The sequence below is a fragment of the Fimicolochytrium jonesii genome, assembly GCF_025526975.1.
Source record: "Fimicolochytrium jonesii strain JEL569 chromosome Unknown EV422scaffold_49, whole genome shotgun sequence".
Lineage (NCBI taxonomy): Eukaryota > Fungi > Chytridiomycota > Chytridiomycetes > Spizellomycetales > Powellomycetaceae > Fimicolochytrium > Fimicolochytrium jonesii.
In genome coordinates, this window is record NW_026515716.1 from 31,360 (window position 1) to 56,797 (window position 25,438).

At 55.7% G+C, this 25,438-nt stretch overlaps 11 protein-coding genes across 11 annotated transcripts; 4 read left to right on the plus strand and 7 right to left on the minus strand.

Annotated features, from left to right (window-relative positions):
* Positions 1-1,129: 1,129 nt before the first annotated feature.
* On the minus strand, positions 1,130-3,143 carry EV422DRAFT_572602 (uncharacterized protein; the record flags this gene model as incomplete). Its single annotated transcript, XM_053073145.1, has 2 exons — positions 1,130-1,149; positions 1,208-3,143. 2 exons carry the CDS (start codon positions 3,141-3,143, stop codon positions 1,130-1,132), a joined length of 1,956 nt encoding a protein of 651 aa, XP_052920581.1.
* Positions 3,144-3,307: 164 nt separating this feature from the next.
* EV422DRAFT_349594 (uncharacterized protein) lies at positions 3,308-4,913 on the plus strand. Its single transcript, XM_053066538.1, has 3 exons — positions 3,308-3,683; positions 3,765-3,920; positions 4,024-4,913. The coding sequence occupies exons 1-3, from the start codon at positions 3,666-3,668 to the stop codon at positions 4,819-4,821; spliced, it is 972 nt and encodes a 323-aa protein (XP_052920582.1). The 5' UTR covers positions 3,308-3,665; the 3' UTR covers positions 4,822-4,913.
* Positions 4,914-5,556: 643 nt separating this feature from the next.
* EV422DRAFT_572603 (NADP-dependent oxidoreductase domain-containing protein) lies at positions 5,557-7,045 on the minus strand (the record flags this gene model as incomplete). The annotated part of the gene is made up of 7 exons (XM_053073146.1): positions 5,557-5,702; positions 5,780-5,900; positions 5,965-6,135; positions 6,219-6,481; positions 6,565-6,686; positions 6,775-6,894; positions 6,987-7,045. 7 exons carry the CDS (start codon positions 7,043-7,045, stop codon positions 5,557-5,559), a joined length of 1,002 nt encoding a protein of 333 aa, XP_052920583.1.
* Positions 7,046-7,443: 398 nt separating this feature from the next.
* Positions 7,444-7,770, minus strand: EV422DRAFT_572604 (uncharacterized protein; the record flags this gene model as incomplete). The annotated part of the gene is made up of 1 exon (XM_053073147.1): positions 7,444-7,770. The coding sequence occupies one exon, from the start codon at positions 7,768-7,770 to the stop codon at positions 7,444-7,446; it is 327 nt and encodes a 108-aa protein (XP_052920584.1).
* A 1,921-nt stretch (positions 7,771-9,691) lies between these two features.
* On the minus strand, positions 9,692-11,497 carry EV422DRAFT_349639 (uncharacterized protein). Its single transcript, XM_053066540.1, has 3 exons — positions 11,235-11,497; positions 10,613-11,169; positions 9,692-10,532 (listed from the first exon to the last, which is right to left on the minus strand). Exons 1-3 carry the CDS (start codon positions 11,358-11,360, stop codon positions 9,875-9,877), a joined length of 1,341 nt encoding a protein of 446 aa, XP_052920585.1. The 5' UTR covers positions 11,361-11,497; the 3' UTR covers positions 9,692-9,874.
* A 582-nt stretch (positions 11,498-12,079) lies between these two features.
* Positions 12,080-13,485, minus strand: EV422DRAFT_349626 (uncharacterized protein). Its single transcript, XM_053066539.1, has 3 exons — positions 12,896-13,485; positions 12,583-12,832; positions 12,080-12,468 (listed from the first exon to the last, which is right to left on the minus strand). The coding sequence occupies exons 1-3, from the start codon at positions 13,288-13,290 to the stop codon at positions 12,307-12,309; spliced, it is 807 nt and encodes a 268-aa protein (XP_052920586.1). The 5' UTR covers positions 13,291-13,485; the 3' UTR covers positions 12,080-12,306.
* Positions 13,486-13,614: 129 nt separating this feature from the next.
* On the plus strand, positions 13,615-16,777 carry EV422DRAFT_349878 (uncharacterized protein). The gene has a single exon (XM_053066542.1). The coding sequence runs from the start codon at positions 13,814-13,816 to the stop codon at positions 16,592-16,594; it is 2,781 nt and encodes a 926-aa protein (XP_052920587.1). The 5' UTR covers positions 13,615-13,813; the 3' UTR covers positions 16,595-16,777.
* Positions 16,778-17,417: 640 nt separating this feature from the next.
* Positions 17,418-19,237, plus strand: EV422DRAFT_548766 (uncharacterized protein). The gene is made up of 3 exons (XM_053071682.1): positions 17,418-17,539; positions 17,661-18,417; positions 18,487-19,237. The coding sequence occupies exons 1-3, from the start codon at positions 17,440-17,442 to the stop codon at positions 18,992-18,994; spliced, it is 1,365 nt and encodes a 454-aa protein (XP_052920588.1). The 5' UTR covers positions 17,418-17,439; the 3' UTR covers positions 18,995-19,237.
* Positions 19,238-20,363, minus strand: EV422DRAFT_548768 (ribosomal protein L14b/L23e). The gene is made up of 2 exons (XM_053071683.1): positions 19,933-20,363; positions 19,238-19,774 (listed from the first exon to the last, which is right to left on the minus strand). Exons 1-2 carry the CDS (start codon positions 19,957-19,959, stop codon positions 19,394-19,396), a joined length of 408 nt encoding a protein of 135 aa, XP_052920589.1. The 5' UTR covers positions 19,960-20,363; the 3' UTR covers positions 19,238-19,393.
* A 578-nt stretch (positions 20,364-20,941) lies between these two features.
* On the plus strand, positions 20,942-22,179 carry EV422DRAFT_611274 (SCO1/SenC-domain-containing protein). The gene is made up of 3 exons (XM_053073871.1): positions 20,942-21,257; positions 21,354-21,452; positions 21,535-22,179. The coding sequence occupies exons 1-3, from the start codon at positions 20,972-20,974 to the stop codon at positions 21,792-21,794; spliced, it is 645 nt and encodes a 214-aa protein (XP_052920590.1). The 5' UTR covers positions 20,942-20,971; the 3' UTR covers positions 21,795-22,179.
* On the minus strand, positions 21,908-24,233 carry EV422DRAFT_349729 (RNA pol II accessory factor, Cdc73 family-domain-containing protein). The gene is made up of 8 exons (XM_053066541.1): positions 23,600-24,233; positions 23,256-23,458; positions 23,062-23,143; positions 22,894-22,995; positions 22,578-22,827; positions 22,383-22,471; positions 22,231-22,307; positions 21,908-22,126 (listed from the first exon to the last, which is right to left on the minus strand). The coding sequence occupies exons 1-8, from the start codon at positions 23,961-23,963 to the stop codon at positions 22,022-22,024; spliced, it is 1,272 nt and encodes a 423-aa protein (XP_052920591.1). The 5' UTR covers positions 23,964-24,233; the 3' UTR covers positions 21,908-22,021.
* Between the last annotated feature and the right edge of the window lie 1,205 nt (positions 24,234-25,438).

Sequence of the window (25,438 nt, forward strand, 5' to 3'; positions counted from 1 at the left end):
ATCATCTCTCGCAAACTTCTCAGGCACTCGCGTGCACGACGGTAGAGTCTGTTGCCTGCACGCTCAACCCGTGGCTTCCACACATGACACGCCAGGCTGGGAATGAGTCCCAGTCCGATGGCACATCCAACCGACGCAGATCACATCAGCGGCGTCGCAATCTTAGAGTAGGATTCTCCATTCGTGCTGCCTCGACCGGTGAGGAGCATTGAAAGCGTTCACTGTCGCCATCAATTTGTTTTCGTTTGATTTCTCTCGGCCCTCAACAGCGCGATGCTTATCTGCCCCAATGGTTGTCTTGAAAAACAATGGCTAATAGACGCTACTCTGAACTGGGAATAGGGATGTTCGCGCTCAGGCTCAATTGCCAAGTTAAGGTCAATCGGTCAATCGGTCAAGACAGAGTGTGAGCCAGAATTATGTGATAATTCTGTGCGTTGGCTGTGGAAACCCCCCCGTGCACTGCATCCTGCACGTACACCCATAGGATAGCATGGTTAACCCCATACAGTGCCGAGGGGCATGGGTTTAGTCAGTCTTGTACTGTACACCGGTGATGACGAAATAATCGCGCAGAACCATTGCACCCATCTCCATTCGTGCTGCCTCGACCGGTGAGGAGCGTTGAAAGCGTTCACTGTCGCCATCAATTTGTTTTCGTTTGATTTCTCTCGGCCCTCAACAGCGCGTTGCTTATCTGCCCAAGTGCCCCAGCATTCGCGCCTCGGACTGGCCTCGGACCCCAGAGGCTCCGGTCTTCCCTGATGATGAAGGATTATAGACTTGGCTGGCGATACTTCGCCTGCTTCCTCTTCGTCTTCCGGTTGAACTTCCTGCTGCTCACCGGCGGAGGCCTCATTTGGCGCATGTGCTAGAGCGTCACTATCGAATGTTTGCCGAAAATACATAAATTTGACGGAAAACGAAGCTCAGGAAGACTATTGACAAGTAAAGTCATCGAGCGATGCTACCATGCACTCTCAGATAGAGTTCTTTCAGAGATTTCTTCTCTGTGGAAGAATGATTCCGGGGATTCTCAATGATGTATCGACGTTACAGGTCCTGCCCATGTTGTACACTAATCTGCCGGAAGTGTTTTGTCGCGGAATACACGGGCAAGGTTCCCCATTCAATTCCCCATGATTTCCGCTATGACATCGTAAACAAACGCTTTCGAATGCATTTTCAAATGGTTCCCAAGGCGGACAATTATCATCTGGATCCAGATCTCTGCCACTTTGCAAGAATGCGTCGCGCGAAGATACGAGTGTCCTTCGCGCGCCGGAATAGTCCGCAAGCCAGTTGGCCACGGCTCGCATTTTGTTTTCGTCATTAGGTTCCAGTTGATCCGATTCTGATTCTGACAAATGCATGTATCCCTCGTGGAAGTTGCCCAAACACTTGGTCACCTCCGCTGTCTCGTCCTCCTCCTCGTCGCTCCAATATTCGGACGATTGCGCGTCAGCATCCTCAGCGTCAGCCCAATCCGGATCCGGATCATCATCGAATTGCGCGTCAGCATCCTCAGTGTAGGCCCAATCCGGATCCGGATCATCATCGAAGGGAGGGACAAACGACATGGTCACCGCCAGCAGCATAGCCAAGAATTGCTTTCGCTTTGCGTCATCCCACACTCGCTCAGAATCAAGGCGCTCCCACACCGCGTTCCATCGTTCCTCCGTGCCAAGCGTCTTCCAGACCCTGTCCGGCCCCTTCCCATTGTGGCTGCCCGTGGATAACCACATCCTCATTTCCCGTCGTGACAGATAATGGAAAGGTTTGCACCATTCGAAGCCAGAGAACCCATGCACGGCGTAGGCCAGAAGACATGTACTGTCCGAGTCGCTCGCTTCCAAAGTGGAAATGCTCAGCTGACAATCGTACGAGTTCGCGCATGCTAGCGCCGAGAACACGAAGGCGAGCCGAGCTGCATGCCCTGCATTGCCCGATACCGGACCTCTAACATAAAATCTAAGATGTACCGGAGGGCAATGGTGGCGAGGTGCTTCGTAGAATATATCAGATGGGACACACTCATTGAAGCGAATGTGATCAGCCGCCCAAGCGAGACCAAAGCCAGGCTGATCATCCAAGACAGGCAAGACGTCGTACTCACTGCACGCCTTAAAGTAGACGGTCGGGAAGCGTTTCTCCAACCTGCGGTGGGATCGCGCATTGTGCATTATCCTCAGTACTGGTGTCCACGGATCATAAGTGTGGTGGCGATCGGCGTGACGTAAGAGCTCGATGCGGTGCAGAAGGGCTTCTGATGCTGCTGTGGAATCTTGGAGCACCTTCAGCTCGGCAGACAAGTATGTTTGGTCTTTAGCGGATGAGGCCCCATCCTCCTCAGAATCGAGTTCATGGCTCTTATATGCCGACGTGACTCTCCACGCCTCCTCGCTTTCAAATGCGACTTGCAGCCACCCCTCGAGAATGTTTTCTGGCACGCCGATAACCGCCGAGAGGGCGTTCAGATAATTCCGCTGATATGGTGTGGAATCCCTGCTCTCTTTGTTCCAACGGTGAACGACGACTGGATCGCAACCGTTGACTGCGGCGGAAAGCTGTAGCTTTCCCTCGTACACGCCACCTTCGAGCGTTCGTCCGTAGGTCTCGCTTTTGAGCCCAAAAACAACGTCCCCACAAGGAGTAGGAATTGAGACTACTTTTGCACTCCGCGACTCATCGTCATTTACAAAACCAAACTGGCGGTAAAGTCCAATCCATCCTGAAGGAAACTCCGCGGCCGCCGCACCTCCTGCCAATATCGCAACAATTGCTGCACACCATGCGTCAAAGGGTCCCCCATACCGGATTGCCTCGTCCCTGAAATACGCCCGGTGTGACGAAAAGAACGTGCGCCGAAAGTCGAAGTATGTATACTGTTTCTCGACAAACCGGCGGTATTTCAGCAGTGGGTCCTCCTGAGGCGGGTCATTCATCCGCCTAATCGCCAAGTTTATGTGCAGTTGCTCGCGAAGCTGGCGATCCGCTCGGAACGTTACGTTCACTGCCTCGACTCGGTCTCTTATCCGAGCTGAGCACGCCGCAAATCGGTGGAGGTCGGCCCAGGAGAGAAGAAGAGATATCTGGCATAGAACTAGATCGGGGACGAGGTAGATGAAGCAGGGCTCGGACATGTTGAGCGCACGGTGCGGATTGGGACAAATTGTTTATCGTTGATCGAGTACATACTGTACATACAGGGTGTACTCCTCCGCACAGAGTACATGTACAGACCTCCGCACTGGGGTTTGTGACTTTGTGTACAAACTTCCACTTCGACAGCGCGTTTGCTGTCAATTCCAATAGTAACGACGTGGCCCAGGTAAGTCTCCTTGCCAACACCCAAGCGCTATCATCCTCCACACTGTCTAAGTAGAGTCATGCAGAGATTGGTATTGAAATTGCTAAAACTGCTGAAAACTCAGCTCTCGCTACATGTTCCTAGTGTTGCTCACGAGATGTGGGCATGACCCTCGTTCTTCGACCATTTCTGCCCGTGTCCAAGGGGTAATCGATGACCTGTACGATGTTTCGAGGGTAACCTGGAGGCACGGAACGTACCCTTTTGTACGGAATCTCTCACCACGTACTGTACGTACGATTTTTTGAGGCAAGCTGTGTAAAGCAGATTGTGAAGCACGCTCCGCCGGCAGAAAATGGACCCCTGTTCATCAGTGAGCAGAAAATTCAGATGACAAAACCTTTCCTGTTTTGTAAGAGCTGCGTACTCATTTGGTTCCTCTCCTGTTACCAAGATGCCCGCCTCTCCCTCCCGTTCTCCCTCCCCACATCGAGCACTCGGCCCTTCGTCCAAGCCCCACACCCCGGCCCCCCCGCGCATGTACACCCAAGAAGAATTCGACGCCGGAGTGGATGAGGCGCTGGCTACGCAGTCAAAGAACTATGTTAAGGTAAGACTTTTGAACGTAACAGTATGGAATTTATGAACCGGGCGTAACCAACCCTCCTTCACGGCGTAAACAACGCACCTTTTCCTGGACTGCGTCATTCAAGTTTTTTTTTATTCTTGCCGCCTCTCCCGTTCCTCCCGCCCAAAATGCTTGCTCGTCTCTTCCCCTCCCCCTTCCCGCCATAAAACCAAGTAGCTTGCTCGACCTCACCGGACCGACCGTCAACAACGCCATCGACCTCACCGGAGCGGACGACAACAAAAACATCAAAGTCGAGGGAAGGGGAGAGGGAAAGAGGATGGAGAAAGATGATGATACGGAGGAGGATGAAGAAGAAGAGGGAGGGATGAGATGGAGAAAAAGAAGGCGGTGGATGAGGAGCGCTACCTTTGCTCGGAGAAACGCCACACAGAACCCCACACTCTGGACAAGTCCATGGTCGGCAATCCGCTTTCAAGTGACCATGGCAACACTGGAGGTCGGCAAATATGTTCGCGGTCCCCATTTCTCCAAAATCGGGGTTGCATACACCACTCTGGCACCCCATCATCGCAATCCCTGGTCAGTTCGGATTCACATGTGTTTACTAGCGGATTATAATCCGGTCACCTCAGAAGCAGTCAGCTTCCTTTGCACCTCCTCGCCGCAAAGGACACACCGGTTCATAGCACAACAACCTTCCCAAATACCGCCCGACCAACCAAGTCCCGCTTTGAGAGTAGAACCCGACGGCGCCTTTCCGGCCGGCCATCAGAACTACACACCCCCCCTCAGGATCATTCTGGCTTTTTTGGATTCGGAGCGACAAGTCGTTGCGTCTCGCGTACCCGGCTCCGACGACCCAGGGTTGGTCACGGATCGTCGAAAGGGAACTTCCTTTCGTTGGACGCTGGGACCGTGACGGAGGACGCCGTCAAGTAGGTGTCCAATGCAGTGCATTGATTCCTCTCGGCCGCATTTGGATCGTGGCCGACCACTGTCCCAGCCGGGTCTCGACCTCCACCTAGTTCCTGTGATTCGGCAAAAAGCGCTCCGACGGGATCACCGTGGGATACCGAATAAGCACCCAGTCGTATTTCCTACCTTCAAAGCGCGCGACTCAGTGCCATGAGTTTGACATGCGCCGCATACGGCGGTGACACCACGCCGATTTTCTGAAGACGTCCGAGCGAAAAGTTTGAAGCGCCTCTCGTGGGTGAACGAGAATAAACCCACGCTGGTCCCTCCGCTGTCTCGGCTGCTCCCCCCCATCCCCACCTCCTCATCCGCCTCCCGTCTCGCCCGCCCGTCGTCCTCGCCGTCCCCACTGTCTCCGCCGCTCCCGCCGCCGTCGCCAATATCTCCGCCGTTTCTGTCCCCACCCCGCACCCCGCCCTCGCTATCCTCTCCCTCCTTAACCGGCTCCGCGCGCGCCGTCGTGGAGGTCGGGGTAGGTAGGAGGGGTCAAGACTGCCCGCGCGGCCTGCCCATTTTGGACACCTCGCTCCAGACGTCGAAGATGTCAAAGCGTTTCTGACTACATATAGAGCGCTAGCATGAAAGATTACAAAGTTCCTAAGATCAACCGAGACAGACCAGTCGACTCCCATCCTATCACTACGCACTACGCCGTATATACATGCTAATCGCTACACTATCAACGGAAGTAGGTGGGAGCGATAACCTTTGTATCCTCCCACGCCTTGTCAAAAGCCTTCACAACCGCTTCCGGCAACGGCCCCTTTGCGCAATCCTCGAGGTTCTGTTTAGCGTGGTCATACGACGAGGCGCCGATGATGATTCCTGTAGAGGGGAAAGATTGGTTGGTGAGGTGAGGAAGTTCGTCGGCTGAGGAGGGTTCGAAAGGAAGGGTTGCATACCGTCCCCGAGGTTGAAGTCGAGCTTGGAGTGACGAGCCAGCCATCTGTGCGCAACCTCGACGGTCGTCAGTCCGTTTTGCTCGCAGACGGCCTTGAGGGATTCAATGGCTTCAAAGTACAGCTAATCAAGTGTGTATGTCAGTTGGGGCAGATCCTTATAGCGCTCTCGTACCCAGCGTGCCTACCTTGTTCCAGTACCGCTGCCTGTATCGCTCACCCTGAGAGTGGTTGGGGTCAAATCGACCTTCGTCCGGATTGGTCTCAAACTTGTACTTTCCGGACATCAGGCCTCCACAGAGCGGGTTGTACGCGTAGAATCGGATACCCAGCTCCCGCAAACACGGGAAGAGCTCCCTCTGAAAGACACATGAAGTTGTCAGTATAGATTCGAGGGCGACGAGCGTATAGTCCTTGACGCGTATCAAGTAGCTCAACGCACCTCGCAATCCCTCACAAGCGCATTGTACATGCCCTGGTAAAGCGTGGGCAGAACGTATCCATTCGATTTGCAAATCCACCAAATCTGCATCACCTCCCACGCCGCATAGTTGCTCAAAGCCAATTCGCCGAACGTGCCTTCCTCATAAAGCTCCTGCACGGCTTTGAGTGTGTCGGCAAACGGGGTTGCGTGATCGGGCGCGTGCAAATAGAAGATGTCGACTTTCTTCGTCTTGAGCGCTTTGAGAGATGCGCGGAATTGGGCTGGAAGGATATGCAGGATGGAGAAATGTAGCTTTTCTTAGTCCGTTGACATTCACCCATACATCATGAATAAATCTCCTCACCTTTGAGCTTGGAAGGCTCGTGGTCCCCAGCGTTCGTCGGGTACGCTTTTGTAGCCACGCTGAAGCTGTGAGCGGAGTTTTGCACGTTCATTTCGCCAAGAACTTCCTCCGTGTTTCCACCGCTGCCAGAATCAGTAAGGAAACGGTCAGCTCACGCAGTCCACGAGTTTATGCTGCTACATCTTCTGTGCCTTTCCAGAGCTTTCATACCAATACATGCGCGCGGTATCAAGCTCCTTGTGCCCATGCGACGCATAGAGATCGAGGATGCGCTGTATCTCCTTCTGGTCGCTGATACGGCCTCCAACCCCCGTGCCGAACGTCATCGTCCTAGTGAATTGAGCGTTGGGGGGGGGGGGGGGGGGAGGTAAGTTTTTGATAAGCACGGCAAGCGGGGCGAGAACGACAAAGTGGAAACCGACCCCAGGATGACGCGGGGCTTGGAGCCCTGCTGCTGCTGCTGCTGCTGCTGGGGGCTCATTGTGAAGCTTGCAAGAAAGTGATGTGTGTGTGTGTGTGTGAGAGTGCGAACTGCCGATGACTGGAGCGCTGAAGTGCGAGAGTGCGAGATCGATCCCTAACCGTTCACGAGGATACATGTCATGGGATTAGGGTTGGGGATTAGGGTTATTATCAAATCAACGAGAAGCTGGCAAAACGAGTCGAACGGTTGTTGCAGCTACCGGAGGAGGGTATCGATGCTGCCTGGCGCATCCTTGGGCTTGCTGAGACTTTAGAACGATTGCGCTGACCCATTCTGATTTGTATCGAATACCATAAACTCTACATATATAAAGTAGGTACGTTTTGAGAACGGTACGCCGGTCGTAGTGATTTTACACCTATTTTACACCTATTTTTCCCTGAATATTCAAGGCTTCACTCGTCGTCGCTCCCAATCTCCCTCAACAATTCGCTCCCCGTCGTCGTGTCCCCACCCTCGGTGCTGCCCTCATACGTTGTGGCCGTTGTGGTGGGATCGTCGATGAACTCTTCCTCATCCTCTTCCTCTTCCTCGGTCACGTAACGCCCGTGCGTCTCCATGCGAGATTCGGCGAGCGCAAGCCAGGCCCGGTGGCGATCGTACAGCGGCTTCACCAGGTCCCTAATCCCCCCCCTCGTCACCCGCCGCCCCCGGATGTACCCCGCCAGGGCCTTCCACTCCTGGGGTTCCTCACACAGCGCTGCAACATCCTCCTCGGCCATTACGGCCTCATCGTAGTCGTCCTTCTCCTCGTCCTTGTCATCGGTCGGAGCGCCGGAGCGCCGACGTGGTTAAAGGATGAAATCGTCCTGAATTCGCCGATATTCCGGAGAGAAGAGTTTCTGGTTCTTGGCGTTACTTGCTCCTCAGTCAAGGATGGCAGCACTTCCTCTCCATCTTGATGGCTGAAGGTCTTCACTCACTTGGTCCATCCCCCACTCCTCCCAGGAAATGGCCCGGGTTCGGCCGCGTGTTGAGCCTCGAGGCGAAGATGGTGACGTTCCCAGTCAGAGCAGTGTACGGCTGATTGGAAGGCGTCTGTGCATTCTGCTTCGCGCATATGCCGGTAGGGAAGCACTTTGCCTTGTGCAGGTTCCGCAGATTCCAGCTCGTCAGGGGTTTGTGCCTCCCATCCTGGAAACCCTTGGCTGATATCGATTCCGTCTCGGGAAGCGATGAGATGCTGTCCCCAACCTGAATAACGAGCACGCCACTGTCCGTCTCGGGAAGCGGTGAGATGCTGTCCCCGACCTGAATACCGAGCACGCCACTGTTGTTTTGTGTCGTTGGTATCCTTCTACCAGGTGCTGACCGGCCCCCGCGAGATAACGCCTGCCATCGATTGCGGCCCAACGGAATGAGTCCCAGTCCTTGTATTGTCTACACGTGATTACCGCGTTGGCAACGGAACAGGATGGACAGGAGTCCAGGATGCCGGGGCGGTCTGTCGCTGAACCTGGGGCATTTCGTCCGCGGGCCAAGGTCGGTGAAACGTACTTGAGAGCGGGATGCTGGCAGATGACGTCGGGCTCATGTTCCTTCAGGGCCTCCTCCTCCGCGCGGTCAAGGTCTATAAGTGTGAGATTCGACGTCGACGCCGCGCCCTTTGACTGCTTCGTGGTCTCCAGTATTTCGACAACGCCTGTTGCGTCCTCCTCAGTTCCATGAGATGTTGGCGTGCACGATATTTAGTCCGCTCTGTATCACTCAGCAGCTTTCGAAAGTAGCGGACCATCCGAAACTAGTTGCCAAAATGAGTATCAATCAGGTGTGGACGTGGAATCTCACCAAACACAAGCCAAGCTGAAGATTAACGGGTTTTTGAATACCTCCCTCCCGGGGCAGCTCCATTGCAATTGTGAGGGGTTGACAGGCGAACGCATGCTTGAATGATTGTTGCTAGGCGGCACTGGTCGAAATGTCGCCTTCTCGCGGAGGGCACACGTAACTGTACTGCTCCACCGCGCCTGTCAACCCCTCACAATTGCAATGGAGCTGCCTAATGGACGAGATCGATGGAGAGGGATTCCAGAAAAGCCAGACCCTTCCTCCAGAGCCCCCCCAAAACGTTCATCTGATGTCAAGATATGGAAAAACGATATCCTCATGGCTCGTTGGGTCACCATGCCGAGATCGCTGTCGAACTCGTCTCTGAAAGTGTCCCACAGGTTGACGGTGTTCCGAGCATATCGTCCGTTTCGCAGGAGGAAACGGGAAGCGTCGGGTACTCCAGATCCAGGTTTGAAGGACCTGTTCCTGTCTCCTCTGACCCGTGCGTGACCTCCTGTACCTGTGAGGTCATTGCATTAGTAGTTGGTACATCGTTGGTGGTTGCGTAGTTGAGTTGACTCTAGCTATGATTTCCGGCAAGAAAGGCTTCAGTGTCTTGTACCAAGATGTCACACAGCACAAAGTTTGATGCATACCTGTCAAACGTGCCTTTCCTGCGATCGAGTCAGAGGAAAAGTATGCATCTGCAACGCACTGGCGGCTGTCTGGCCGTGAGTAAGTGGCGCCTGTTGTGCAAACTTCTTTGGCGTGTGGGGAGTATGTCGATGGATTTGTTTCGGAACAGGAACAGGAGCTCTGAGCGAGGAGGAGGAGAGCAGGGCTGCGCCACCCACTGACGGCACTTTGACAGTTCACTCCTTTCCCGTGTTTCTTAACCCGACCCGACCGCTATTCAACATCCCCGTTATTCACGTCCATATATATACAAGATTGTCTCGGCTCTATCTGCAAAACATCCATATCTCCATAAGACATACACTATGTACAGTACGTACACGCCATCAAGTCCTTAACCCGAACCCATTTTGCACCGCCCTACTTGACCTTCTCAAACTCCGTGACCACCCCAAACGCCCTATTGAAAACATCCGCAGCCTTCCCACTTCTATCCCCACTCTTCTGCAGCTCCGCCGCCACCCTCTTACAAACACTCTGCGCCTCCTTCGCCTGGCATTTGTCACCGAGGCGGTCACAGATGAAACTGGCGATGACATCGATGTTGAGGGCGGAGCCGTGGGTGAAGGTGCGAAGGTTGACGGGTTGGAAGGAGTTTTCGCGGCGGCCGTCGAAGGACGGGCCAAAGGCGATGGTGGGGGCGTCGGTGCAGGTGCCGAGATCGATCTTGGCGGGGGCGGGGGCTGCTGGGGTTGGGGCGGGTTGTGGGCCGGATGGGGCGGGGGTCGCGGCGGGACAGACGGTTGCGGTTGCGGTGACGGTTGCAGTGACGGTTACTGTTTGGGCTTGTCCGTTCTGGCCTTGGTTCTTGTTTTCGTTCTCGTTCGGCTTTGGGTTCTGTTTGGTGTCGTTGCCCGTGTTCGAGTTCTGGTTCTGGTTCTGATTCCCATTGGTTCCGCCACCGATGGCATCTAGAAGCTGTTGACGGGTAGTCGCCGGCACACGCTTGGAACGGTTGTTCGGGTCCTGTCCCAGATCAGCAGCGGTAATACAATCAATGGTCCCCGCCTTCACCAGACTGAATGAGAGAGATAAATGAGGTGATGAGTACAACGCTTGAGAACATCTCACCACTCACTCGCTGGTGAAACAACTCACCTTCCAGTAACAGGATCAACAGTATCCTTCCCCAACTTAACGTTTATCTGCCCATCAAGACTCCCATTCGTATCACACACATTCCCCTTCCCCGTACTATCCGCCCTGTTCCCAGCCGCAAAAGTCGCAGTCTCCAACGCCAACCCCACAGCGATCCCCTTCTCAATGCCCAACCCCGCCAACGTTCTCGCAACCGCAATCTCCACCTCCTTATTCACCTGCCCCGCTCCATCAGACGCAGGGTCCTGATGCTGGGATATCTCATCCAGTTCCTTGTTAACCGGTTTAGCCGTCGCTGCCCCCGATTTGGTGCCCACACCGGGGGTGTTTCGTTCAAGGGCGCGGAACTGGACTGCGCGGGCGATGCAGAGTGGATCAACCGGGGTGGTTTTCTTGCAATTGGTGATTGTGATATCCGCGATGTGGAGTTGGAGGTTGTTGGGGTCTTTGTCGGTGACGGTTGTGGGGGTGAGGGCGGAGAGGGCGGCGGCGTTGCCGAGGAGGGCGAAGATTGGGTCGGGGAAACCTTGGGTGTCTTTGATGAAGATTTGACGGACCTGCGGGCACGAGAACGTATTAGATCAAATGGATCGCTTCATTCTCGGTTATCTTAGATGCATACCGCATTGACGATCAAATCATGGGAATGCTCCTGAGGAACTTCACGCCTGGTAAGAGAAGCGGGGGCGGCCGACGCCGCTACGGCCAGCACCGCAGCAGCACCGGCGACAGAAAGAGACAGCTTCATGGTTGACGCGTTATTCTATTCTATCTGTGTGGATCAGGGAAGATTGGATCGTTCTGTATTGTTTTGAAATGAATTTGAAGGGAGGGAAGTGGGGTGTGGAACATGGTTTAAATGGCAAGGGACTGCGGGGAGAGATTTCCGCCGTCTCGCCGACGTCGAGCGGCAGAGAAGATAGTCGGAAGGGCGGAGACTCCGACTCCGAGTGAGGGACACCGCAGCATGACACTGGGTGGCCAGACCAGTTATGTGCACAATGTAGAAACTCCTAACGCCCATGCTTGGCCGTGTGAAGCGTGTGAGGGTTCATCACCAATCCGTAACATGGATGTTCGTTCGGGGTGAGGGGTATTGCTTGGTTGGGCATCCTTGCACGCCCGCAGCGGGAGCGAGAAAGCAAGGAACAAGTCCCAAACGTGTTTCAACTATCCACAGGCCGCATGCTGTCAGTTTGCAATGTCAATTGACAGTAACTGCTTCCGGAAGATTAAATTAGAGCATGAGCCACGTGACTCAACATAAATGTCTCGCTTTGCCGCGCTCTGCGTAAGCAAGTCCCGAACGGCCAAGGCTGGGATCTCCTCGGTCGGTTGACCCGTCCACAACCGTCATTCCCTCTCATCAAGCCATTTACTAACCCCTCCTCCCATGCATCCCAGAAACGAACACGTCTCCCGGATCCTCCTCGCCAACCCGATGCAAGTCGTTGTATGCTCTCGATGGCGCAAGAACTTCTAAGGCGGTCGAGCTGGGTTACATCTGCGGCCGTGACAAGAGATAGGCGACTTCAATGGCTAGGATGACTGTGATGATTGCTGCTTTTCATCCGGTCCGCCTCAAGCGTCCGAATGGGCTAAAGAGTAGGCCTTGCCCGTCCTTTCTCTTCCAGCTCCAGTGGTCGTCCAACTTTGGGCATTGCGCGCAAGACTTTCGGTTGCGAATCGTCAATTCAGAAGTTCAAACCGCCATTTTCCAATGTTTCTCGGCGTGATCCAGTATCGAACCGATGTAGATCACAGAAGGCCGTCACAACGTCAGGATGGTCTGTCTCGCCCTTTGATGATTCCCCCACAGCATACCGCTGTCGCCGCTCCAGAGTCGCCCCTTGCCGCTAATGTGAATCAGTCAGCTTCTTGAGGTAGCAGACTGGGCTGCCTGCGCAGCTTACCAAATGGTTTGCCACAGCCGCGCACTTTTAGCACCCCTTGAGCCTGCTGCGTCGTACCATCTGTCTTTGATGTTTCCCTCGAGTGTGAAAGGTGGTCCTGCCGACCTTTTCGGATAATAGCCACCAGTCCTCCCGCCCGACGCTGGTCTTCCAACTTGTAAGCCTGATGTGTCTGAGATAAGGGGTATTGCTTGCGTTTGCAGGGTTCCGGGTGACTCTGCAGAAGGCATAGTCCAGCAAATCTCCATTCTCCGCCGTTCCGACAAAGCAGAACTGTTCAACGACACCCGCAAGAATCTGCGGCAGGCTGGACATCAATCATTCCTATTAGATCTCGATCCTGCTGCACTATCTCCGAAACTTCCCTTACTTCATCAAAGCACCCAGGTTGCAGAAGGCTGGTCCCCCTCTAACCCCACACTGTGCCCTGCAACCATATACAGTAGTACTCCGTTGTGAGTAAATAGTGGGCCCGACGAGCCCGCGGATGGTTGTGTGTCTGGCAGCCCTGCTTTTCCGATGCTTATGCCCGGCTTGAGCTCTGTATGTTTGCTGCGGATGGAAGAGGTCCATTGTTCCGTAATCCAGGAGGATGTCGATGCCAGATATTGCTCTGGGCAATTCGACCGGCATCCCGCGGGGCAGGTCCACTGTTACAAGAACAAATGGCTTTCCGGACCTCACACCCCAAACAATGCATGAGATCGGCAGGTTGCCATGGTCAAGTAGTATCTGCTCTTCAATGAGTTCCAATTTGTCCGCCATTTCATCGTCTATGGGATCTGCGACGACGGTGTCCTCATCCGCTGACTCACCCTTGGAATCTTCAGTCTCGGTCAGTGTTGCATGTTCTAATAGCGCTCGTAGTGGTCAGCAGCGAAGGCTACTCATTCACCCAGCGTTTCGAAGTTCCAATGTGATTGGCTCACCTGCTACTCTGAGCGCCGTTGCGACTTGGCGGAAGCTTCTTACGAACCGGTCTAGGTCCCGGCTGTACAGTACTGTATATGTATCGATAGTTCGCCTGACTGCATCCCAGCGAACAAGCGACGCGTTCTCCTCACATGTCCGGATGATGCGGACGGGCCACTCGAAAGAGGTGTTCTTTTCCCTACGTCCTATAATACCCCTCTCTTCTTTTCCTCGTATCTCACACCAACTGGAATAGACCAGGACCCTCTTCGATTGGCTTAAGTTGCGACCGGTTCGCTCGTTTCAGCCGCTGTCCTCATAGATACCAGCAGAGAGAGAACTTATCACCCGTACGACTAACGCGCAAGACGAGACGATGATTAGGGAATGGGACGAACTGTCCGACGAATGGAACGACAACGGCTACTCCAACAACAACCACTCCCACTTCAACAGCCACGAACGCACACACCGCGACACTCATCGCACGGGGTTACAGACGGATGGTGATGCCGACGGCCGGCAACAGTTCTACCGCGGTAACGAGTCTTACGGACGAAAGGACGAGGTTGATGCCAATCAAGACCCATATGCAAACGACGACCCGTTTGGCGAGGGGAACGATGAAGACGACGACAACCGCATCCATGTCGTGATGCCAGACGAATCGTGGTTAGGAACTATGCGTGTTCGCGGCGCGACCGGCGATGCGAATGAAGATGGGCCTGGGTCAGCAGTGCGAAGGGTGCTTGCGCGCGGGAACGGGCAGATGAAGGATCTGTTCTCGCCGTTGCAGCTCGAAGGGCTGTTCATGCGCGGCGGCGCCAGTGGTGGTAATCACTTCGATTTTGGTGCCGGGCAGCAACAACAACAACAACAACACGGGGGGACGCTGATTGTCGAGGAGGAGCGGCGGCAGCGGCGCGTGTGGAGTGGTGTGAGCACGGGGAGTGCGGCGGCGGCGGCGGAAGCGGTTCATGAAACCAGTACATACCCGCAACGACCCAAAAGTCCCACCAGCAGCGGGACACCACGTTCCAAATTGAATCCACTCAACCCTCGTCCGAAAGCCATGCGCTCACTCGCTCCTACAACATCCGAGGGCAACAACTCGGGATTTGTGACTAGCACCCCCGACACCTCCGACATGCACATCGTCGCCCGCCATGCCCGCGACCTCGACCTCTCCAGCATGAACCTCAACTGGGCCAACAACAATGGCCGCAACAACCATCGAGACATCCACGCCTCATCCACCGTCGCAGCAGACGACGACGATCGCGATCGCAACGACGAAAGTCCTGTGCTGTCTCCCACCTTTTTGGAGGATGTCCATGCCGACGAGGAGTTGAACCTGGAACTGGAAAGGGATGAGCAGAGTGTGGAGCAGATCACGCACGGGTTACGAGATTTTGGGGTGTCGGGATACGAGTCCGATCCTCAATCCGCCCCACGTCTTGCGCCTGAAGCAGATTCAGCTACAGCTACGGGAGCAAAAGCAGCAATCGCGACATCCCGCCGCGCCCCTTTTAGCTCAACGCCACGAAAGCGCGCACAGCCGCTCCACCCTCTACCAGACATCAGCGCCGGCAACACGACCACCGCCCACCCCACCGACCAAATAGACGAAACTGACATTGTGAACGCACACCAATCGCAGGCGGCCATCTCGGGCCTGTTTGACATCGAGTACGGGACCACGACGCGCGCATATCTCGATTCGCTGTTTGGTGAGCTGCCGACTGCGCAGGTAGACTCTGACTTCCCTGATGATGGGGATGGGGACGGGAATGGGGATGAGCTCGGTGGTGGACACGATCTACATCGACAAGGCACCGCTGATGACGATTTTGGAGGAGCAGGGTATGAGTCTACCTCTGTGCAACATGACCCCCGGTCGGAACATGTGGACGCAGAGCAACGGGACGATGACGAGGAAGCGGCACACGAAGCCGACACGACCCGCGACGTCTTCATTGCCGATCTGAAACGGGTGCGACAAGAGCAACAGCGGGAGCAAAGCACGGTGTCGCGTGACAATGAGCCGCAAACCTTGGAGCGTGGTGCCTCGCGGATTGGATATAGGGAGCCTGGGCGGTCGTATATCCAGGGGACACCGTTACGAGACGAACGGGGGCGGAACGGCGGCACGCGGCTGGGGGGGAGCGAGAGGCAATCGCCCGCCCATTCACTCTCGCGGCATGACCGGATCACCCAAAGCAATGCTCGCCTGGAAGATGGGCCGAATGAGAAGAATTCACCACAGCGGTCACAACAACAACAGCAGCAGCTGCAAGAACCCTTCCAAACAACCCGCAGCTACCCCTCCGACATCGATTTCCTCGAAGACGCGTTCGACTCAACCAAACATCGCGGCGATGACCGGTTGCAGATGCATCATCTGCACGATACGCACCGCACGGCTGCTGCTGCTTCTCCCGCGCGATCGTTTCGGGGTGTGCCGAGCGTGGGTTTGCGGGATGACGCCACACCACGTCCAAAAACTCGCATGACCAACGTAACACCAGGAGGAGGGACCCCAAAGCCAGCGACGCCGAAAGCAGCCCACACGACAGCAACATCAACCACGACAACCACCACAGCCTCCATGGCGTCCAAGCTGCGATCGATCCGCAACCTGAACGGACGCGCGTCGGTGATGCTTTCTCAGCTGGGCGCGAGTGCACACATGACGTATAATTCTGCGCGGGGGTGTTGGGAGGGTGGCGAGGAGGGGGAGGGGGACGAGGTGTTTGGTGGTGATGAGGAGGATGATGGTGGGAATGGTGAACGGGAGAAGAATGCGGAAGGGGATGGATCCGACGAGGTGGCGAAAGCTGGTGCCGAACCGGGGCGACGACGGACACCACCACATCCCACGCCAAACGATACCAAAATCCCCCCAGTCTCCGCCAACACGGAAGACACCCCTCACCCACCTTCCCCGCTGAACACCAGCATCAGCTCCGACACGCAACAAGCGTTCATGCACGACCTGCACCGCTTCTCGGACGTCGTCGGCACGTTGGCGGAGATTGTGCGGCGGATGAAGGATGCGGCTGCCAAGGATGCCGCGCGGGGTGGTGGGGAGGAGACGGCGATGTTTGAAGAGGTTTGGAGGGGGTGGGAGAGTCAGAGGAGAGGTGGGTTCACGTGATCGAGGGAGGGAAAGCGTACGAGGGAGGTTACTCGCAAAGATGTTAGATATCTACGTATCTAACGCATATGCACTTTGATTCATAGCAATGGAGGAGATGCAACCCGCAATCACACCTTCAGCAAGCCCGACGCGAGACCAGACCCAACCTGATGTAGACATGAGCAGCACAACAAGCGCGTTGGCGGACACGACCACGGCGTCGCAGGCCGCGTCGAAAAGTACGCCTGCACGTCGATCGCGGGTGCGAGGAACAGTGGATGAGGATGTGGACGTGGATGTAGAAGGAAGATGGACGCCGGCGAGGAGGGATGGGATGTTGGGGATCGGGAGTAGGAGGTGAGGAACGCGGGCGATATTTCAGAGTAAGGGGTGTGTGCTGACACATCTCTTTGGTTTGGATGCCCAGTCTCGACGACGTCTTCCGCACCGCCAACTACCAAACGCTGCAGTTTCTCGACGTGTCTGGGAACGGGTTGAAGGATCTGGCTAGTAACCTTCGAAATCCGGTGACTAGTTTTACGTTTCCTGCTATGATCTCATCTGTAACATGGGTTCCGTTCACAGGCCTCACACACCTAACCAATCTCCGCGAGCTCCACGCCGCGCATAACCAGATCACCACCCTCCGCGCGCTTGTTGCCCTGCCCCGACTCGCCTCCCTCAACGTCCGGGGCAACCGGCTCCGCAGCCTCGATTTCATCTCCCATGCTGACGACACAGACGACACAGATCGCGAACTCGGCATGGATGATGATGATATGGGGCTTGATGGGGTGTTTGATGATGAGGATGATGAGGATGATGACGGGATGATGGGCGGGGGTGGGGGGACGAAGAGGGGAATGGCGATGGGGCAGTTGAGGAGTCTGGATGCGTCGTGGAATGAGATTGGGAGTTTGGAGGGGTTGCAAGTTTTGACGGGGGTGAAGGAGGTTGTGTTGGGTAAGTTGCAATTTTCGTATGCTGCGTTTGGTGTGTGTTTCTGGGCGGCGGCCAGCGCAGGATGCATGGGGCGGAGGCTGGAGACCAACACATTTTCGTTTGTTATCTGTTGTCTCGGCAGACCACAACGCCATCACCCACCTCGGCATCTCACGCCCGCTCACGCGCACGCTCACCCACCTCCGGCTAACCCACAACCACCTGACGCGGTTCGACGGCCGCGTCTTCCCCGGTCTTCGGCGGCTCATGCTCGATCATAACGCCGTGTGCGCGTTCAACGGCGCGAAAGGGATGCCGATGTTGAGGAGTCTGGGGATCGCGTGGCAGCGGGCGGATATGGGCGATGATAATGGCCGACGTGGGCCGGATGAAGGGGTGTTGGAGATTGCGGTGGCGGATATGCCGCACTTGGTTGACGTGCGACTGTCGCATACAAGGGTCAGCCCTGCGACTGTCAAGGCGCTTTTGTGCGGGTGTGAGGAGTTGGAGAGGGTTGAGGCGAGGAGGTGTGGGCTTGAGGGTATGTTGAGGGGTGTGGGGGAGAAGAGTGATGGACGGCGGGTGGAAAAGTCACTGGGTGGACGGAACCAACCGCCACATCCTCATCGATCAACACATACACTCGCACAATCAGCCTTTCCGCAGCAGCAGCAATCCAACGATGCCCGTCCACGGATAGCGCACCTCGATCTGCGCGACAATGCGCTCACGGACTCTGACCTCGCGTACCTGGGCGTTGTTGTCGATAAGGGGAGCAGCGGTGGGGTGGGCAGTGAGGCGCTGAGGGTGCTGCTTTTGTCGGGCAACGCGGTAAGGGATTTCCGCGCGGTGGCGAGGTTGTTGAGGAGGGCGAGGGGGGTTGAGGTTCTGGATTTGAGGTAAGCGGTTACATGTTGGTAGGGTATTATTTGCTCAAACTGACGTGACGAACAACCTGTCCTTCTTAGATACAACCCGATCACGGCTAGGTTCTACCCGCCACCTGCAACCACAACCGCAACCGCAGGAGCTACCAGCCCAACCACAGCGACACCCTGCGCATCATCCTCATCTGCGGTAGCGGGAAGGAGCAAAGCCGGTCTTGCATCGGGCCGAGACCATTCCCAATCCCGCATCGACAATTTCCTCACGCCCTCGCGCCCACTCCCACCAAACAGCACCACCGCGACGCCTATCCCCAAAACCCCCAACGCCTCATCAACGGAAGTCGGAAAAGCCGTCCCCGCACGCGACCCCACGATAAGCGCCGCGTCACCCTGGCGCACACGCGACGAGCATTTCACGCGCAAACAGCTATCGGACGCAGACTACATCCGGCGGCTGTGTTACCGGTCGCACGTGGTGCATGTGCTCAGGCGGTCGTTGAGGTGGTTGGATGGCGCGGTTGTGGATGAGAGGGAACGGTGGGGGGCGAAGGAGAAGGTGCGGAGGGTTCGGGATGCTGTTAGGGGGTGACTGGGGCGGCGGAGGAGATTATAAAAGGAAGTTTGAGGCAATAACGCGTCGCAGGAATGACGAGAAAGAACTACGTACGTTTTTTGTGATTTGACTTCTTCCAGGAGTCACACTAAGGAGAGGAAAGGGGCCGACGGGAAGGTTGTGCATGGTAATTTATAAATGGGACTAATGGACAGTCAAGATGGCCTCTTCGGTAATGACCTCAATATTTGATGTGGAAGAGAAAGGATAATGTATGGCCTATGGATCAAATATATAAATACAATGGAGGTGTGGATTGTTGGGATGTGGGGGACGGTGCAGCCTCGTGTGTAAAAGGATCTATCCCCGCTCGCATCCGATCTGCTGTACCTGTCACGGCCTCAAGCTCAAGCGCCAGCTCCCTGAGCCTCCCTTCTACACGACTTTGGGCGCCATGGAGACGATCTTCGCCCACCTCTTCTGTCTACACTCATTCGCAATAGCCCCCAACACACGGTTCCCAACCGGCTGCCCCTGCTTATTGAGCATGACCACGGCATTATCATCAAACTTGACATAACTGCCATCCAACCGCCTGACCTCCTTCCGCGTCCTGACTACCAGTGCACGGCCGACTTCACCCTTTTTGAGTTTAGATGAGAGGGCGGAGGCGGCGGAGGAGGATGTGCGGGTTTCGACGACTGCTGGACGGGCCTTCTTCACGACACAGACGATCTCGTCGCCCAGGGAGGCGTGCCTGCCGCCGCCGATGACGTTGATGCATTCGACGAGAAGGGCGCCGGAGTTGTCGATCACCTGTTGATGAGGGAATACGGAGGCGTTAGGAGAAGGCGATCTTTCACACACTTTGAAGAATGACCATGGCCAGCAGGCGGACTAGATGTCTCTGCACGGTGTTTCTTCCATCCCGAGCAGCCTCTGCCCAACTTCGCTCCTCCGTGCGGCCAACGCACCTTTGCTAAACTCTTCAACTGCAGCATGATTGTCTATTCCTGCTTCCAAGCGTCTCTGTTTTGTATTTTTCGACAAGCAAACGAACTCTTCGCCGCGCCTTCGTTCGGTTTTTCGCTTCAAAGTTCTATAGTAATGACTCTCTGCGGTAGTAGCAGGTTCCGGAGTTTCCAAAGACTGTGAGTTGCCGTCGTTCGTTCGAAGTTGCGCAGGATTGGGATTCGTCCTGACGGCGACGGTGTTGCTGTTTCGAGGGGAGTGGGTCGATTCGAGTTTTCGAAGCGGTGAATGCGGGCCGGATATGAGACTCCTTCTGCTAGAGCCTCTGCAGTCCTGTTCGGCGGAGTGTGCAGTGTAGTTGGTGGGCTTGATTGCGAGGGATTACCAGTTGGAATGCGCTCGCAAGTGGAAGGAAGGGCGGCTTTTTCTCCCGTCGCTCCTTCGGGTCTCACCGACATCAACCAACTTCATGCAGTAACCCCGACACGACGACGACTGCACGCACACACACATACGGCAAGCCACGCCATCAGCCGCATAACCCGTCACCATGAACAGGATAGGAGGTCGGTTGCTGTGGTCCTCTGCGCCTTGGAAAAACTCACACCCAACCGATTGGGGCGGTGTTGCAGGTCCCATAATGACACCGCTTTTTCTCCCGCTCTCAGCTAGGCCACTCCTGGCAACATGCCGGAATATGCGAACGGCAGGTGTCAATCCTCATGCGGGCCTGCAAATGTTCTCCTCGACCGCAGTCAAGTCTCACGTCCCATGCGTTTCCATTTTGCAGCGGTCGTTCGCAACCGTGGGGATAAATATGAGGAGACCTCTACCGGCGACGGGGTGCCCACGTATGATGCCGCTGGGACGTAGGAATGTTCAGTATTCTTCGTCAGGAGCGGAGAAGGCAAAGTTCTCGGTATGAAAATAGAGAGGGCGGGGCTCAGCATGGGCACATCTGAACTTCGGTGGTTGGGACGAAAGGATGGTGCACAATCATCCCGTGATCTAAAACAAACCCTTCAATCCCCTCCCCAGAGCATGACATGGGCCAGCATCGGCTTCTTCCTCCTCAGCGGCGGCGCGCTCTACGCCTACTTCGAATACGAGAAGCGCAAACTCGCCGAACGTCGCGAGGCCGCCAAAAACGAAGGTGCGGGCAAACCGCTCGTGGGCGGGCCCTTTTCGCTGGTGGACCACGACGGCCGGCCGGTGACGGATCTGGACTACCGGGGCAAATTCATGCTGGTGTATTTCGGGTACACGTTCTGCCCGGATGTGTGTCCCGAGGAGTTGGAGAAGATGGCTGAGGTGACGGATACGTTGAGTGAGTTGCGGGGATTCCCCGCTTTGAATTCATGTGGGCCTTTTCGTCCATTGGAACTGTCTGCTGGCTGATACGACCCATCGATGCCCCGTCTAGCCAACAAGTACGGCTATTCGCAAGAAACCATCGTCCCCATCTTCATCTCCTGCGACCCCAAACGCGACTCAATAGCAGCCATCAAAGAATACGTCCGAGGTATCTCACCACTCCCCTTCCCTTCCCTCCCTAGCAACTCATACTCACCCCCCCCCCCCCCCCCCCCTTTTACCACCAACAGACTTCCACCCCAAATTCGTCGGCTTAATCGGCACGCACGCCCAAATCAAGCGCGTCGCAAAAACCTACCGGCTCTACTTCAGCGCGCCGCCCAAAGCCGTCGACGACGACGAGGCCGACTACCTCGTCGACCACTCCATCTTCTTTTACCTGATGGATCCCGAGGGAAGGTATGTCGCGCATTTCGGGCGCACGGATACAAGTGAGGAGGTGACGGCGAGGATCATACAGCAGATTGAGGCGAGGGAGGCGAAGAAGTAGGTAGAGGGGGCGCAGTGTAGATGCAGGCGGGTAGTATCAGTCAATCCCGAATGGTGCGTACGCTGGGTTGCCTTTTTCAAATTAGAGTAGCAGCAAGGTGTAACCATACGTTCACACACCGGTACATCCATCCTGCCGCCCCATAATCTACACCAACCAGGTCCGTCCCACCCCTTCCATCTCGCCATCCCTCGCTTCACATACACCTATTCACCCCACGACGCCGCCTACTCAAAGAACACCCCCCTCTTCTCGCCCAAAATCAAGGCATCGACGCCCTCCCAGAACTTGTTGACGGCGGTGTAGTCGTTATGGCGTGTGTTGCGGTTGACCTGCCGAAAAAAAAAAAGAGACAAACAATCCCACGCAGTGAATATGACTGACAGACAGACAGCCCACACGCCCCTCTGTTTAATGTCCGGGGAAGGGCACGTACGTCGAGTTTCGTGACGGGCCATTTGTCGACGTCGCCCGGGGGTGCTTCGTCGACGTATTTGAGGCAGAAGCCCTTGACTGTCAACATCGGGAGGAAAATATGTCAAGTGCCACTCGCCAGGGGAATAAGGGGGCCAGGGGGGGCAATGTTACCTTTGTTGAAGAGGAGCATGGGATCACGGTACTTCCATCTGCTGAACTGCCATGTTTGCCCAGTCACAAAGGCGCCCACGACGCGTGGCCTATTCCGCGCCCCCCCAAAAGAAATGCAAACAATCCAGCCAGTCGTTAGCAAGCCCTCCTCACCAACCCGCTACCGCAACGAATCCCGCACACACCCACACGTACCAATCCTCCATGCGGACCCCATCCGCATTATCCACCACCAAATACGTCCTCGGGAACCCAGCCACGCCCGCGCCGGGATGCCCGCTCCTCAGCGTGCGTTCAAACGTGAGCTGGGTGGGTTTGGGCACGCCGTCGTCGATGAATTTCTGGGTGGGGATGTAGGTCGTGTCGGCCAGGAACTGTTTTACGTTCCAGAGGGTGAGGCGGGCGGTTGGCGCGGAGGGGACGATGATGATTGGGATTGGGGCGTCTGGGGGGTGGGTGGTTAGTGGGAATGGCTGGACGCGTGGACATTGGAGGGGATGCGGGGTGTTACCTGATGTCTTGTGTCGGGAGGACTTTGCATGAGGTGTCGGTCGTGCTTGTGTTGTTGCGCCACGGCGTGGGTCGGGTCGTGACGAAGACGAGGACGACGGTGCTGGAGGGGACATCAGTGAGGGGAACAGGTGAACGTTTCCGGTGGGGCCACACGCGGAAAACATACCAACACCCTTAGTCTTCGGGTCGACTTTCCGATGCAGATCCGCGATCCGTTTCCTGCTCAGTTCAATAATGTTGCTGAAATCCTACATCATCACACAAAGCGCATCAGAAATCCCCATGTCTTATCCCATCTCCCATCCCTCACCAACTCTCACACCCCCTACACCCCTTAACCACTCTGCCCAAAATACACACCTTAGAACCAGCCCCAACAACCATCGGATCGCTCACATCCCCAATCACTCTTTCCCGCTCCTTCACCCGCCGTATAAACTCCACCTCCTCCGGCGCCAAGCTGATCCGCGGCTTCTTGCGTCCAGGCGCCGTCGCAGTGTCCAATCCCGCCCCTCCCGCGGTGGACGAACCGGCCGCCGTTTCCTCCAGTGATCGTTTCGCAGCTAAAAAAAAAAAAGGGAGTCGTCAATCATCGGACCCCAAAACGAATGCCCCCAAAATCGTAAGTTAAAAAAAACAACCACTTTCCCCAAACCTGCAATCGCCATCCCCCTCCACTCCCCCACAACACACATCAAACGTACCATTCCCCCTCTCCCCGTCCGCCATCCCCTCGCCCACTTTCCCGCCCAAAACCGCAACCATCTCCTTCCGATCCACAAACGCCATCCGCCCGTCGCCGCCCGTCATCTTCAAGTAATCCCCAAAGCTCTGGTCCTTGCAATCATACGCATGCACCAGGGTGCCCACATTGTAGTCCTTGAACCCCGATGGGTCGGAGGTGGCGAATTTGAGCGTGCGGGACGGGTGCGCCGGGTCCGGGAAGAGGATGAAGGAGGCGTGGAGGGCGTCGGTGGCGGCCCTGGAGGGGGAGTTGTTGAAGATTAGGGAGGGACGGAGGCCGGCTAGATGGGTTGCATGGAGGAGTTGGAAGGGGGTGTGGGTCATGATGGCGGGTGGGGGTGGGGGAGGATGGGAATGGGGGGTGGTGAAGTCCGGGGTTTGGTCCAGTGTTTTTTCGTTGATTGTCGTTTCCCTCTGTGTGTCTGAGTGCCTTTCGATATGCGCCTGCGCTGTGCGCCCCGTATGCTTGTGTCGAGTCCCCAGTCAGTCCCCTATGTGCGTGGGATTGCGCTCTGCAGGTTGTGATCCCCGTCGCCAATCGTTCTGCGAAACTCAAAAACGAACATGTCGAACAGACCGACGCGCGGCCCGAGAAAGGTTCACATTCATCAGCGCCAGGCACCGCTTATACAAGATGTTGCCCAAACAATCTCCCTCTATTTCCAGTTCCCGAAAACAACGTATCAGAGAAGCAAAAAGTTAAGCTACGAAAAATGAGGGGCCAAGATCCATCAAAAGACCGACGACGAAAGACCTAGTAGTAGGCTAGTACGACGTCCCCACGAGGCCACTCTACTAGAGTCTTGAGTTCAGGGTTGCGGGGGGCGTATGCCTCTCCACCCCACTCCATTGCAGATCTTAGTCCCCAGCCAGCCTTCCCATCTAATCTACGCATCGCCATCCCCGCCGGAACGGTCCACCCAACTAACTCCCTTCCCACACATCTCACCCCCGATAGCCATTAACCAACGGCCCACCATACATACTGTACGCACACGGACAAATAACTCAATCCACAGTACTGTACTATGCATCCCTGCCTATCCGTGGCTTCGCATACCTGCTAGATACTGTACATTGGACAAAGTCGCTCATACCTAGCCCTCATTGCATTGCATTCGGACGGATATAGGCTCCACTTTCGGCCCATTCCATGAGCGACACCATCGACGATCAACCATCAACCACTTACCATCAACCACCCACCATCAACCATCCCACCATCAACGAGAGATGATAATAACTCTCGCGCAGCGAGGTTTCCCAGATCGCTCCCTTTACGTAGTAGCAAAGATCTGATGCTCTGTCGGAGTGAGTGAGTGACACACTGCTCGCTGTCATGTTATAATACAGGGTCGTAACAGTGGTGCTGTGGGGGATGATAAACAACAAGCACGTGGGGAGCGGTTGTGCGCGTACCCGGGCATCGTCCTCTGGCAGGCGGGAGTCGGGAGTGCCCCAGGGGGCTTCTGAGGGGAACAACCGCTGGCTCCGCTGCTCCGAGTCCGACCCCTTGGAACCCGCCTTGTGAACGTTATATTTATATATGATGCATAGAGAACAGTGATGATGATGAAGGAACAAACATCACGAGGGAGTCATGCGGGAAGGTTGCGTCTTATAACCTGATCTCTCATCAAACCCATCACCCATCCAGATCAGAGGGCTCCTTGGGTGGATCGCGCGCGCACAGGACTGAGTACAGGACACGGCATGTTAAATAACAACAGGAGGGGGCGCAACAGAGAGCAGAGCGAGCAGCCACACTACCAGTACTGTACGTACAGCAGAAGGAGGGC

Excerpts from the sequence above, each read along its gene's own strand:
- EV422DRAFT_349639 (XM_053066540.1), bottom strand. The coding sequence starts at position 11,360 with ATGAAGCTGTCTCTTTCTGTCGCCGGTGCTGCTGCGGTGCTGGCCGTA. Across the intron at positions 11,170-11,234 it reads ATGATTTGATCGTCAATGCG|GTCCGTCAAATCTTCATCAA; the intron begins GTATGCATCTAA and ends TCGTGCCCGCAG. Across the intron at positions 10,533-10,612 it reads GTTGATCCTGTTACTGGAAG|TCTGGTGAAGGCGGGGACCA; the intron begins GTGAGTTGTTTC and ends TCTCTCATTCAG.
- EV422DRAFT_349594 (XM_053066538.1), top strand. Across the intron at positions 3,921-4,023 it reads AGTCAAAGAACTATGTTAAG|TTTTTTTTTATTCTTGCCGC; the intron begins GTAAGACTTTTG and ends GCGTCATTCAAG.
- EV422DRAFT_548768 (XM_053071683.1), bottom strand. The coding sequence starts at position 19,959 with ATGCTGCAGTTGAAGAGTTTAGCAAAG. Across the intron at positions 19,775-19,932 it reads AGTTGAAGAGTTTAGCAAAG|GTGATCGACAACTCCGGCGC; the intron begins GTGCGTTGGCCG and ends CCTCATCAACAG.
- EV422DRAFT_349626 (XM_053066539.1), bottom strand. The coding sequence starts at position 13,290 with ATGGCGGACAAATTGGAACTCATTGAAGAGCAGATACTACTTGACCAT. Across the intron at positions 12,833-12,895 it reads AACCTGGGTGCTTTGATGAA|CCTGCCGCAGATTCTTGCGG; the intron begins GTAAGGGAAGTT and ends ATTGATGTCCAG. Across the intron at positions 12,469-12,582 it reads GGAAACATCAAAGACAGATG|CGGCAAGGGGCGACTCTGGA; the intron begins GTACGACGCAGC and ends GATTCACATTAG.
- EV422DRAFT_611274 (XM_053073871.1), top strand. The coding sequence starts at position 20,972 with ATGACATGGGCCAGCATCGGCTTCTTCCTCCTCAGCGGCGGCGCGCTC. Across the intron at positions 21,258-21,353 it reads TGAGGTGACGGATACGTTGA|CCAACAAGTACGGCTATTCG; the intron begins GTGAGTTGCGGG and ends TGCCCCGTCTAG. Across the intron at positions 21,453-21,534 it reads CATCAAAGAATACGTCCGAG|ACTTCCACCCCAAATTCGTC; the intron begins GTATCTCACCAC and ends TACCACCAACAG.
- EV422DRAFT_349878 (XM_053066542.1), top strand. The coding sequence starts at position 13,814 with ATGATTAGGGAATGGGACGAACTGTCCGACGAATGGAACGACAACGGC.
- EV422DRAFT_349729 (XM_053066541.1), bottom strand. The coding sequence starts at position 23,963 with ATGACCCACACCCCCTTCCAACTCCTCCATGCAACCCATCTAGCCGGC. Across the intron at positions 23,459-23,599 it reads GGACGGGGAGAGGGGGAATG|CTGCGAAACGATCACTGGAG; the intron begins GTACGTTTGATG and ends TTTTTTTTTTAG. Across the intron at positions 22,472-22,577 it reads GGGGTCCGCATGGAGGATTG|GCCACGCGTCGTGGGCGCCT; the intron begins GTACGTGTGGGT and ends GGCGCGGAATAG.
- EV422DRAFT_548766 (XM_053071682.1), top strand. The coding sequence starts at position 17,440 with ATGGCGATGGGGCAGTTGAGGAGTCTGGATGCGTCGTGGAATGAGATT. Across the intron at positions 17,540-17,660 it reads GGTGAAGGAGGTTGTGTTGG|ACCACAACGCCATCACCCAC; the intron begins GTAAGTTGCAAT and ends TTGTCTCGGCAG. Across the intron at positions 18,418-18,486 it reads GTTGAGGTTCTGGATTTGAG|ATACAACCCGATCACGGCTA; the intron begins GTAAGCGGTTAC and ends TGTCCTTCTTAG.